The sequence below is a fragment of the Salmo trutta genome, chromosome 13, assembly GCF_901001165.1.
Source record: "Salmo trutta chromosome 13, fSalTru1.1, whole genome shotgun sequence".
NCBI classification, from domain to species: domain Eukaryota; kingdom Metazoa; phylum Chordata; class Actinopteri; order Salmoniformes; family Salmonidae; genus Salmo; species Salmo trutta.
Window position 1 is genome coordinate 22,529,935 of NC_042969.1, and position 14,088 is coordinate 22,544,022.

The 14,088-nt window shown below is 49.6% G+C and overlaps 1 protein-coding gene across 6 annotated transcripts in view; it reads right to left on the reverse strand.

Moving 5' to 3' along the window:
• LOC115205452 (fibroblast growth factor receptor-like 1) overlaps positions 1-14,088 on the reverse strand; it is a 53,024-nt gene that overhangs the window by 26,218 nt on the left and 12,718 nt on the right. For all 6 annotated transcript variants that reach the window (XM_029771444.1, XM_029771441.1, XM_029771445.1 and 3 more), the window contains one exon: positions 1,195-1,467. In XM_029771444.1, coding sequence (XP_029627304.1) covers positions 1,195-1,467 — 273 coding nt within the window. The remainder of the gene's footprint in view (positions 1-1,194; positions 1,468-14,088) is intronic.

Consider the following 14,088-nt stretch of genomic DNA (forward strand, 5'->3'; position numbering starts at 1 on the left):
TCTAGTGGTGCAGTCCATCTAGTGGTGCTGGTCATCTAGTGGTGCTGGTCATCTAGTGGTGCTGGTCATCTAGTGGTGCAGGTCATCTAGTGGTGCAGATCATCTAGTGGTGCACATTCCACAACCCTCTACACCCCCCCACCCCCTCCAATCACTTTCCAGAGTTCACTTTTTTACCACACAACCTCACACACTGATACACACGCCACATACTCCTTTACTGCATTCGTTCTTAAATTCATTTCTCATTGTGTCAGAGGGGGGTGAAACCCCCGACAGTGCGTATAAAATAAGGAACACTGGATGAAGTTACTGGCACTATAAACAAGTACCTGTGTGCAGTGTGACTGGAGAAGCACGTAAAGAAGCCTCTCTTTGTTCTCCTGAGGTTTGATATGAAACCTGACGGAGGAGCCGCTGGGGTTCTGTAATGTTCTCCTGAGGTTTGATATGAAACCTGACAGAGGAGCCGCTGGGGTTCTGTAATGTTCTCCTGAGGTTTGATATGAAACCTGACAGAGGAGCCGCTGGGGTTCTGTAATGTTCTCCTGAGGTTTGATATGAAACCTGACAGAGGAGCCGCTGGGGTTCTGTAATGTTCTCCTGAGGTTTGATATGAAACCTGACAGAGGAGCCGCTGGGGTTCTGTAATGTTCTCCTGAGGTTTGATATGAAACCTGACAGAGGAGCCGCTGGGGTTCTGTAATGTTCTCCTGAGGTTTGATATGAAACCTGACAGAGGAGCCGCTGGGGTTCTGTAATGTTCTCCTGAGGTTTGATATGAAACCTGACGGAGGAGCCACTGGGGTTCTGTAATGTTCTCCTGAGGTTTGATATGAAACCTGACAGAGGAGCCGCTGGGGTTCTGTAATGTTCTCCTGAGGTTTGATATGAAACCTGACAGAGGAGCCGCTGGGGTTCTGTAATGTTCTCCTGAGGTTTGATATGAAACCTGACAGAGGAGCCGCTGGGGTTCTGTAATGTTCTCCTGAGGTTTGATATGAAACCTGACAGAGGAGCCGCTGGGGTTCTGTAATGTTCTCCTGAGGTTTGATATGAAAGGAGTTAAAGGAGTTGAAGATAATTGGAACATAAAGCATGACGTGTCTATGTAATATTTGTATTTACAGTATGTGTATGAATTACAAGGGTGTGCACTGACTATAGATGAAGTCAGTCCCTCCCTGGCCTTACCCATGACGATGAGGGTGTAGTTGAGAGTGATACTTCCGAAGCCGTTGGTGACGCGGCACATGTACACCCCCGCGTCCCCCAGCTCCACCTCTTTGATCTTCAGGCTCTTTTTTAGCACCCGGTAGCGGCTCCAGCCTGGGTGGACGTTACGCCCATCCTTCACCCACAGCACCAGGGGAGGAGGGTCACCCTCTACGGGGCACGCAAGCCGCACCGTCCCCCCCAGCCTGGCCGCCTGACGCTCCTCCATCTGACGACTCACCCACGGTGGACCTGGAAGGAGCAGAGAGATGGGCAGAGTACGGTCATTGTTCAGTTCAACAAACTATTTTTTTCTCTACAGCTTTCCTTTCTAAATATAAAACCTGTGCCATATTGGATCCACTGGGCTTCTGCCTCTGCATTACTTGCTCTTTGGGGTTTTAGGCTGAGTATCTGTAAAGCACTTTGACAACTGCTGATGTAAAAATTGCTTTTTAAAATACATTTGATTGATTGGCCGATTGATCAAGTTGTTATGGAGTATAATCACAAACAAACTTAGTCATTTAATATCAGTTTACAGCTAATACTTTTAGGAATTATTCATCAGAGTTAGTCGCCAGACCTGGGCACCTGGTAAGACATAGTAAAGTTCTGCTCACGGGTATTATACAGTAGCCTGCAGTGGACAGGATCCATGGTTGAATCATGCTCCATTTGCTATGAAGCTGGACAAGCTGCTCTATTCATAAATTCAGGATTGTCTTTGGAGTCATAGCATAGTTTCCTTTCATATTTCACACAACTTTTCATTCCATTTCCATGTTATTGTATCAATGGGCCTTGTGTATTTGCTGGCTAAGTCATTTATATCAACTGAATATAATTCCACCATTCAAGAATAGTCAGTACTGTACACTTCATTTGCTGCTTAATTCAAAACACACAAAGATGTTTTACTGAACCTTGTAAAAAAAAAATACTCTGTCTATCATATGAAACATTTTATTCATTCTGTTGCCGCTGGCAACACAGGGTCAAATGACCTTGGGCCGGTGAGCCAGACGAACCATGGAAAATAAAATGGAATTACAAAGCCAGACCAGAGACCTGCTTCCCCCTAACTAACACTGGCCTGCCGTGTCTGTCTGATTCTGAGGGGGGCCCTGTGTCACCACTCCACACTACAAACTGTACGTGTCCAGGCCCACAAACACAGATAGGCCCTGTGTGAGAAGGCCTGGATAGAACTGGGTCAGGCTACCCCAAGGGAACATTCCAATCAGCAAAACAAACCAACTTGGGTCCACCCAAAGTCCACTCAAAAACATAACCCTTCTCAAGAAGAGCGAGGGGCAACTTCGGGGAAGTTAAGTCAACTATTTGACGGGGAATTTCTTGCCTTCTTTCGGTACGGTCCTTGTGTGCACAACGTTCTTTTCATCCTGTTCGTTCAGCGCTCTGAGACTCCCATGAGAGCTCCGGGGTCCATTTCCTCTGGCCCTCCTGCGCTGCCTCAGAACTGGAGCCCGGTTATGTGTGTGTTGGACTGCAGTGCTCATTCATGCCTGGTACTGTCACATCCTGTAGCTGTACCAGCAGCTGCTGTGAGAACTGCCAAGATTATGGGAATTGAAAAATGATTTCTCTCTCTCTCTCTCCCTTTTTCTCTCTCTCTCTCTCTCTCTCTCTCTCTCTCTCTCTCTCTCTCTCTCTCTCTCTCTGTGCTACACATCTCTGTGGAGGAGTGAAGTGTTTTCACCTGGAGTCTACTGGTTGCCATCCAGGAAAGTGCCAGAAGAAAAAGCAGCAGAAAAAAGTAAAGATTGTTTTGGAGCCGGAATTAAATTACAGCACATTCCAGAATGTTAGACCGAGACGGTTTCACTGCACCAAGTATGGAATCAAAATTCCCCTGTCTCCACGAATAGAACAAAAGATTGACCATAAAGACCCATTTCAGCAGGTTTGAATGTTAACACAGCATTCTGTCATAAACAAATCATTACATTGACCACTAATTCACCTTACTGGGAAAACAGTTGGCTTCAAGACATTCAAATGGTAAGATACGACTTAGTATTGTTAGTTGAAATATTGAAACAGCCTGGCAATATCTGGGCGGATTCATGGAGGCCTCATTAAAACAGCCTGGCTGCCAGTAAATCAGGCAGCACCAGATGAGAGTGAGACCAAGAGGCTGAAGTAAAGAGCCTTCCTTCTCCCCGATCTGATCCACCAGCCTGCTCACAATCACACACAACCGGCGAGAGGTGGAATAAAAGACAGGAGAGGAGGAGGAGAGTAGAGAGAGTCTGTCAGTCAGTCTGGTTGGTCCTGTCATGGTGGTGTCTGGTTGGACACACACACACACACACACACACACACACACACACACACACACACACACACACTGCTGCTGCTAAAACCACCTGTTGAGCAACCCTGCAGCAGGAGATGTAGTCTTGTTGAGATGCTCCAGCTGGACTGAGACAGAGAGGTACCTGACTGACCATTGGCTCCATAGAGGCAGCTCTTTCCGTCTATAGACCCCTGCTCCTAGACCTGCTCCTAGACCCCTGCTCCTAGACCTGCTCCTAGACCCCTGCTCCTAGACCCCTGCTCCTAGACCCCTGCTCCTAGACCCCTGCTCCTAGACCCATGTTCCAGCTCTGGAAACAACATAAACAGCCTCCCTCCTCCCTACTGAAGCGTAATAAACACCCTGCCTGGTACATCCCACCAAGTCCTACACCTGCCTTCTGAACCCTGCAGTGTGTTCTCTGTCCTGCCTTCTGAACCCTGCAGTGTGTTCTCTGTCCTGCCTTCTGAACCCTGCAGTGTGTTCTCTGTCCTGCCTTCTGAACCCTGCAGTGTGTTCTCTGTCCTGCCTTCTGAACCCTGCAGTGTGTTCTCTGTCCAACAATGACAGGGGGGGCCAAGTGTGGAAGAAACGGGGAGTGACAAGCACACAAACAGATGTATAGCAGCATTGATCTGAAATTAATGTCAGCCTTTTTTCTAATTTGTCTTGTAAAGTTTGAAAGTCTTCCCCATTCAGTGTTTTTTAAAATCTAAGTTTAGGGGAGACACAGACAGAGCTGCTGTTGAGCTGAGAGTGATACTCACTCCATCAGCAGATGGGACATCCTGACAGACAGACCTCACAGTGCAATCTACAGCAAACAACATTCCTACTTCCACCACTAGGAATGTAGGCCTATGAATCCTATTGATCCAGACAGGTAACGGCAGCAATAAAAACAAAGAGGAAAGGCATGACGTCCTCGGTGCAGTGGTGAAACTGTTACTGGTCTGGTTGTCAGAGGGATTTCAGTGCAGGAGATTCCACAACAGCTGGAACCATCCAAGACATTTAATCTGTGTAAGACAGAAGGAGGTCGCCTAACCTATGGATAACCAGGGATCACTTTAAAGCTCCACTGTGCTTGTACCCTCGTGGCCCACTCTGTTTTAGACATTTTGATAGGGGTTTTTGATTTCAGGGAGGATTTATGGGAAAGGGAGGCCGCCCCCGGAGGAGCTTTGAAGCTGGGGCGGCCTCACCAGAGTCAGGAGGAAGGCGCTGGGCTGGTGTCATACGGAGAGCTTCAAACGGACCTCGACAGCGCTCTGCCTGGATAAATTATTATGGTTAAGGAAGTAGCAGGGCTTTGAGATGAGGGGGAGAGATAGAGAGAGAAACAGAGAAAGAGAGAGAGAGAGAGAGAGAGAGAGAGAGAGAGAGAGAGCGGGAGCGAGAGCAAGAGAGATCAACAGAGGGGGGAGAGAGAGCGAGAGAAAGAGAGGGAGAGACAGAGAGAGAGAGATTGGAAGGAAGATATTGGAGGAACCTGCTTGTTGCTGTGAGTAGAGTAGAATGGACACATGCAGATCGCCACATGCTCATCGCGAAGGACTACTGAACATGTGTCCTTCAGACTAGAACAAGGGAGGGCACTGCAATAACTTCCATCAAAGGACAGTTCATCAAAAGACCATGTTGAACGAAGCTCTTCTGGGGTGGTGTCCAGACAGGCTGGTGGATGATACTATTACAGCTGGATTCATAAGAAGAGACATTGCAAGTATATGTGCAGCTTTCAACGGAAATCAAGGAGAGAAGTCAAACACCACAGTGCTGATACAATGTTATCAGGCAGAAGATAGGCAGCCTTTAAACGAGTTCCTGCCAAGGTGCCATCCATCTTGAGTTTGATCTCTTCTCATTCAGAGAGCAACCCTGCTTATCTCTGTGCCCATATCCTGGGGGGGGCTAGGCAGAGAGGCCTAATGTAATGTTTGCCTTCACTGATAGGACGGTTAGACCAAACAACGCCAGGTCTTGGTCTAGTGTGTGGAATTCAGGTTCCAGATCACCGGTGAGAGATTACACCGTTGGCCTGATGCGTGACATGGTAATGTATAGGAATATGAGTCAAAGACAACAATAAGAGGGCTAGGTAACCAATCCCCCTGTCTACCTCTGGTTCACCCCGGTGTATGTCACTCCCACTCCTCAATCAAACACCCAGTCAGTCACTCCTCACTAGTGGTCATCCCTGCATGCAGGCCTGCTACCTTCATATCTAATAACTTTGGCCCATTACTTAGGCAAATTCTTGGTCAGGCTATTTATGATGGTAGGGTCCCATCTCTTCTTCCCATTACTCACTCTGATCCCTTTCTCAGTTGAGTGACATCTACCTGAATACTTGCTAAATCCTGAAAACCCTCATCCTTGTGTCTTCTGTCTTCCCTTAAATCTTGTTTGTGTCTATAAAGGGGTCCCCCCTCCTCTCCTGTTCTGTCCCAGGTCCAGCAGTTAGTCTATAGAGGAGCAGCTAGGTGCTAATCCATCCTGTCATCCTAGGAGCCACACAACACTTCATCAATTACACTGAACATAAATATAAACGCAGAATGCAACAATTTTAAAGATTTGACTGATTTTACGGTTCATATAAGGATATCAAGTCCATTTAAATCAATTCATTAGGCCCTAATCTATGGATTTCACATGACCGTGAATACAGATATGCATCTGTTGGTCACAGGTACCTTAAAAATAATCAGAAAACCAGTCAGTATCTGGTTTGACCACTATTTGCCTCATGCAGCGCAACACATCTCCTTCGCATAGAGTTGATCAGGTTGTTGATTGTGGCCTGTGGAATGTTGTCCCACTCCTCTTCAATGGCTTTGCAAAGTTGCTGGATATTGGCGGGAACTGGAACACGCTATCATACACGTCAATCTAGAGCATCCCAAACATGCTCAATGGGTGACATGTCTTGTGAGTATGCAGGCCGTGGAAGAACTGTGTACAGATCCTTGCGACATGGGGCCGTGCATTATCATGCTGAAACATGAGGTGATGGTGGCGGATGAATGGCACGACAATGGGCCTCAGGATCTCGTCACGATATCTCTGTGCATTCAAATTGTCATCGATAAAATGCAATTGTGTTCTTGGTCCGTAGCTTATACCTACCCATACCATAACCCCACTGCCGCCATGGGGCACTCTGTTCACAACGTTGACATCAGCAAACCGCTCGCCCACATGACGCCATACAGTCTGCCATCTGCCTGGTACAGTTGAAACCGGGATTCATCCGTGAAGAGTACACTTCTCCAGTGTGGCAGTGGCCATCGAAGGTGAGCATTTGTCCACTGAAGTCGGTTACGACGCCGAACTGCAGTCAGGTCACGACCCTGGTGACAGTTTCATCAGCTGTTCAGGTGGCCGGTCTCAGACGATACCGCAGGTGAAAAAGCCAGATGTTGAGGTCCTGGGCTGGCGAGGTTACACGTGGTCTGCGGTTGTGAGGCCGGTTGGACGTACTACCAAATTCTCTAAAACCACGATGAAGGTGGCTTATGGTAGAGAAATGAACATTAAATTATCTGGCAACAGCTCTGGTAGACATTCCTGCAGTCAGCATGCCAATTGCACACTCCATCAAAACTTGAAACATCTGTGACATTGTGTTGTGTGACAAAACTGCACATTTTAGAGTGGCCTTTTATTATCCCCAGCACAAGGTGCACCTGTGTAATGATCAGGCTGTTTAATAAGTTTATTGATATGCCACACATGTCAAGTGGATGGATTGTCTTAGCAAAGGAGAAATGCTCACTAACAGGAATGTAAATCAATTTGTGCCCAACATTTTAGAGGAATAAGCTTTTTGTGCGTATGGAACATTTCTGGGATCTTTTATTTCAGTTAATGAAACATGGGACCAACACTTTACATGTTGCGTTTATGCTTTTGTTCAGTGTAACTCTGCACATCCAAGACATCATCTCAATCCCATGATGATTTCATGGTGGGGTCACACATTTGAGTAGAGGGCAGGTCACGTCAGTGTCATTTTACTCAGACTCTTCCAACACTCCACCTAGAGGTGTTTTGAGACAAGCTGGAGTTGACCATAGTGCTACAGCCATGGCTGTAAATGGACAGCAGAGTGTGTGTCTGTCATTACACTGGCTTTCATTGGTTCCCTCTCCCTCCCTCCGTCCACTTCACCCCGCTAGATCCCATCCAAGCCTCCAGCTGTCTCTCAGACAGACACCATAGAACTGAGTCTTGGAATCTTGGAAGAACACTCGCAGCCCCTACCTTCATAGAAAAACACACAGAAACCTGGTCATTCCTTAAATTCAAACCATTTTACATTTCTGGAGGGTGATGTCAAGTGTCTGCCTCTTTTTAGCTCTGGCATGTTGGAGCAAATGCTATGCTCGCTCCACCTCCACCATGGCAGAAGCTGGCGAGGGCACAAGGCCTGATCTGTTCGCCCTGACATCAGGCCCATGTGGGGAGGTGGGTGGGTGATTGTGTAGTATGGGCATGGGGGCAATGATGTACCCACCTCTGACTCCCCTCTCCATACCACCGGTCCTAACACACTCACTGGAGCAGATGTAAATGTCATTCTCTCCTTTCAGCGTGAATGGAATTCATGTGAGTCACAGGAAGGAGTGGTGGGGACTGGGTACTCTATCTACACACTCTGTCTGAGGCCTGGAGGCTCAGGTTCCATAGTTCTGTTGTTTCAGATCTGGGCACAATGTTATGAAGGTAAGAGGACCCAACCCACAGCCCTGGCCTGTAGTCACCCAGTGGAGGTGTATGGGACTGCATGTATCTGTTCACACACAGGGTGGACCACCAGCATCTCAGACCACAGGGAAGGGCAACAATGCGCCAATTTTGCCCTCATAAACAGAGCCACAGCTCCACAGGGATTCTGGGTAATGTTGTGGAACGCCGGCCCCATCAGAAGTAATGAGCACCTGCTTATTAAGCACAACCCTTTGAGTCAACAGTCCACACCGACAGACAGCTAGTGTCTCATGCCAGGCTCCTAATCCTGGTTTGGCTCTGGCTCTACACTGTATTTCTTGTTTACATGTTCAGCTGTGTCCCACACTCACAGACACAGCTTGCTACCGCTGAGGCTGCTGGTCTGTCTGTCACTGCGTGATGTGCGTGCCAGAGCAGACTAGGTAGGGAGGGCAGGGCAGGGAGGGATGGATGGAGGGCAAGGCAGGGAGGGAGGGAGGGAGGGCAGGGCAGGGAGGGAGGGAGGGAGGGAGGGAGGGCAGGGCAGGGCAGGGTGGCTTGGATAACAATCACCCAGACAAGAGCGTGTTGCACAGGGCCAGGGAGGGCAAGGCAGGGCTGGATAACAATCACCCAGACAAGAGCGTGTAGCAGAGGGCAAGGCAGGGAGGTTAGGGCAGGGAGGGAGGGAGGGATAGAGGGCAGAGCATGGAGGGCAGGGAGGACTAGGCAGGGAGGTCAAGGCAGAGAAGGCAGGGAGGGCAAGGCAGAGAGGACAGGGAGGGCAAGGCAGAGAGGGCAAGGAGGGCAAGGCAGAGAGGGTAGGGAGGGCAAGGCAGAGAAGGCAGGGAGGGCAAGGCAGAGAGGACAGGGAGGGCAAGGCAGAGAGGGCAAGGAGGGCAAGGCAGAGAGGGTAGGGAGGGCAAGGCAGGCAGGGAGGAAGGGAATGGAGGGCAGGGAGGACTAGGCAGGGAGAGAGGAGAGGGCAGGGAGAGAGGGGAGGGCAGGGAGGGCAAGGCAGGGAGGGAGGGCAGGGAGGGAGGGCAGGGAGGGCAAGGCAGGGAGGGAGGGCAGGGAGCGAAAGGAGGGAGGGAGGGCAGGGCTGCATAACAAAATCACCCAGACAAGAGCGTGTAGCATAGGGCCAGGGAGGGCCAGACCACTACTGCTTTACACAAACCTGCTGCTGCTGTAGAATCACAGTGTGGCCGGATGGGCGCTCCCTCTCTCTCTCTTTCATCAGGGGGGCCGGATGGGCGCTCCCTCTCTCTCTCTTTCATCAGGGGGGCTGGATGGGCGCTCCCTCTCTCCCTCTTTCATCAGGGGGGCCGGATGGGCGCTCCCTCTCTCTCTCTTTCATCAGGGGGGCCGGATGGGCGCTCCCTCTCTCTCTCTTTCATCAGGGGGGCCGGATGGGCGCTCCCTCTCTCTCTCTTTCATCAGGGGGGCCGGATGGGCGCTCCCTCTCTCTCTCTTTCATCAGGGGGGCCGGTTGGGCGCTCCCTCTCTCTCTCTTTCATCAGGGGGGCCGGGTGGGCGCTCCCTCTCTCTCTCTTTCATCAGGGGGGCTGGGTGGGCGCTCCCTTTCTCCCTCTCTCCCTCTCTCTCTCTCTTTCATCAGGGGGGCCGGGTGGGCGCTCCCTCTCTCTCTCTTTCATCAGGGGGGCCGGGTGGGCGCTCCCTCTCTCTCTCTTTCATCAGGGGGGCCGGATGGGCGCTCCCTCTCTCTCTCTTTCATCAGGGGGGCCGGGTGGGCGCTCCCTCTCTCCCTCTTTCATCAGGGGGGCTGGGTGGGCGCTCCCTCTCTCTCTTTCATCAGGGGGGCCTTTCATTAGCACTGTGAGCTCTATGTATGGTAGCAGACTGTTGGGGATCATGTTTTCTGTGCTGCTTAGTCCCATAACATTGTGTGACCTACGGCATTGAACCAGAGCCAGGCAGTAGTGGGCTCTAGCTGCCATTGAATGGGTGAAGCAGCAGAGTAGGGATGAAAGCCATTAAGGAGGTCCTTCCGTTGAGCCACAGGTTCTAAATGCCTGGAATGTTGGTGTTCTGAGAAAACCACAGGATTCTACAGAGAAGCCGCCCTGAGTCAATGGGACGAACACACAGAATGGGCATATTTACAGCGTCTTTTCTGTGACATTTTAAAAGCCTAGATTGTAGGGCTATGAGGAGTGGTGCTGGTTGGTAGGCTCCTGTAATCCTCCTGGTTAAAGGCTGTGTAATCCCACCTTTACCATGGGACAAAGAGACTGCCACAAAGAAAGCTTCCATTAGGAGGAGGGGCCCCACATGAGAACAAATTGGTCGTGACGAACACTCGGCCTGGTCTTGTACCAGTGCGCTGCTCCGACAAGCTAAATCCACGAGAATGGAGCGAACAATGGAGGGAGGGATGACAGTGGCTTTCCAATCTCTCATTCACTCCAAGGTACCCTCTCCCACCTGTGCAAACAGTGCAGCTTTGGGCTCAGGCAGGTAAAGAGCACACCCAGGGCACCCTCAGGATGACACTCCACTGACCTCCAGCAGAGTGGGGGCCTTTATCTAAACCAGGGAATGTTTGAACACCAGTCGCTCTCCTTCCTTCGTGTTTTAATGTCTCTTCTATAAATACCAACACTTCTCAAATAGCCATGCTTGAGCAATATGCTTCAAACCAAATGCTGCTCATTAACTGGCTTGTTTACGTTAAGTTCCTTTCCCCTCACGCGAAACACCACAGACTTGTTTTAAGTGTGCACGCTTAACAGAGATCACAACAACAAAGAAAACTGGGACCTACTTCAAAACAATTCTCCTGTGGAATTGAAAAAAGATGGAGTGAGAGATACAATATGGGGTTTGGCAAGCTGAATTCATGTGGACTGGTAAGAGCCGGACGTTAACACATTGGTGTGTGCTTCACACACTGAAGATCTGCCACAATGAACATCATGTTCCAATCTAATAACAAGGCTTCTCCCTAATGAAAATGTGTTGGTTAATGAGCACTAGCTGTACGGAGCACTAGCTGTATGGAGCACTAGCTGTACGGAGCACTAGCTTTATGGAGCACTAGCTGTACGGAGCACTAGCTGTACGGAGCACTAGCTTTATGGAGCACTAGCTGTACGGAGCACTAGCTGTACGGAGCACTAGCTTTATGGAGCAATAGCTGTACGGAGCACTAGCTGTACGGAGCACTAGCTTTATGGAGCACTAGCTGTACGGAGCACTAGCTGTACGGAGCACTAGCTGTACGGAGCACTAGCTGTACGGAGCACTAGCTTTATGGAGCACTAGCTGTACGGAGCACTAGCTTTATGGAGCACTAGCTGTACGGAGCACTAGCCGTACGGCGCACTAGCCGTACGGAGCACTAGCTTATGGAGCACTAGCTTTATGGAGCACTAGCTGTACGGAGCACTAGCCGTACGGAGCACTAGCCGTACAGATCACTAGCTTATGGAGCACTAGCTGTACGGAGCACTAGCCGTACGGAGCACTAGCCGTACGGAGCACTAGCCGTACGGAGCACTAGCTGTACGGAGCACTAGCTTTATGGAGCACTAGCTGTACGGAGCACTAGCTTTATGGAGCACTAGCTGTACGGAGCACTAGCCGTACGGAGCACTAGCCGTACGGAGCACTAGCTTATGGAGCACTAGCTTTATGGAGCACTAGCTGTACGGAGCACTAGCCGTACGGAGCACTAGCTTATGGAGAACTAGCTGTACGGAGCACTAGCTGTACGGAGCACTAGCCGTACGGAGCACTAGCTTATGGAGCACTAGCTTTATGGAGCACTAGCTGTACGGAGCACTAGCCGTACGGAGCACTAGCCGTACGGAGCACTAGCTTATGGAGCACTAGCTGTACGGAGCACTAGCTGTACGGAGCATCAGCCAAGCTGTCCGTTTCCAGGCCAAAAATGAAGAGAGAAAGTAAAAACAACCGCAATATGAGAAAGGTGGGCTTGTGTTAACTCTGAATGGGATTGTGTGTGTTAAGTATATAAGACCTGACATATGGTCCTTTAGCAGGGTCATCTTGGTGGACAACAGGCTTCAATAGGTCCACAGTAATGGTCTGAGTTTCCTTCATCTACACAACTGACAAAAAACTCAGTTGTCTTCTATGCTTGACCCATGAGTCATAATCTAAAAACATCAGCAACATTAGCACTACATTATATACTGGCTGACATCAGTCATTCTCCTGGCACACCAAGCCCTCCTGGTATCCCTCCTCATTACCTGTCTCTTCAGGCTGTCTACAGGATGAGACTGGAACTCAGCTCTGTTAGGGACAGAGCAGCAGAACAGAGTAGCAAGACAGGGCAGCAGGACAGCAGTCAGAGGAGAGCCAGCTCTGGCTACAGCTCTTGTTTGTGTCTTCAGACACTGTCAGGTCCTCGATGCGAAGCCCAGATGGCACCTGATACTGTTTAACTGTGTGCACACCTTCAAACGGGACCCTGCACATAATCAGACAGCCAGCTGGAAGAGGTACTAGCAAATAGCACTCAGATGGATCAGGCAAGAGACGAACACGGAAGATATTCTGAAGATAGGGGAAATACAGAAGAGAATGGACAGAACAGTGTGGACTCAAAACAGATACAGTGAGGGGAAAAAGTATTTGATCCCCTGCTGATTTTGTACGTTTGCCCACTGACAAAGAAATGATCAGTCTATAATTTTAATGGTAGGTTTATTTGAACAGTGAGAGACAGAATAACAACTAAAAAATCCAGAAAAACGCATGTCACAAATGTTATAAATTGATTTGCCTTTTAATGAGGGAAATAAGTATTTGACCCCTCTGCAAAACATGACTTAGTACTTGGTGGCAAAACCCTTGTTGGCAATCACAGAGGTCAGACGTTTCTTGTAGTTGGCCACCAGGTTTGCACACATCTCAGAAGGGATTTTGTCCCACTCCTCTGTGCAGATCTTCTCCAACTCATTAAGGTTTCGAGGCTGACGTTTGGCAACTCGAACCTTCAGCTCCCTCCACAGATTTTCTATGGGATTAAGGTCTGGAGACTGGCTAGGCCACTCCAGGACCTTAATGTGCTTCTTCTTGAGCCACTCCTTTGTTGCCTTGGCCGTGTGTTTTGGGTCATTGTCATGCTGGAATACCCATCCACGACCCATTTTTAATGCCCTGGCTGAGGGAAGGAGGTTCTCACCCAGGATTTGACGGTACATGGCCCCGTCCATCGTCCCTTTGATGCGGTGAAGTTGTCCTGTCCACTTAGCAGAAAAACACCCCCAAAGCATAATGTTTCCACCTCCATGTTTGACGGTGGGGATGGTGTTCTTGGGGTCATAGGCAGCATTCCTCCTCCTCCAAACACGGCGAGTTGAGTTGATGCCAAAGAGCTCCATTTTGGTCTCATCTGACCACAACACTTTCACCCAGTTGTCCTCTGAATCATTCAGATGTTCATTGGCAAACTTCAGACGGGCATGTATATGTGCTTTCTTGAGCAGGGGGACCTTGCGGGCGCTGCAGGATTTCAGTCCTTCACGGCGTAGTGTGTTACCAATTGTTTTCTTGGTGACTATGGTCCCAGCTGCCTTGAGATCATTGACAAGATCCTCCTGTGTAGTTCTGGGCTGATTCTTCACCGTTCTCATGATCATTGCAACTCCACGAGGTGAGATCTTGCATGGAGCCCCAGGCCGAGGGAGATTAACAGTTATTTTGTGTTTCTTCCATTTGCGAATAATCGCACCAACTGTTGTCACCTTCTCACCAAGGTGCTTGGTGATGGTCTTGTAGCCCATTCCAGCCTTGTGTAGGTCTACAATCTTGTCCCTGACATCCTTGGAGAGCTCTTT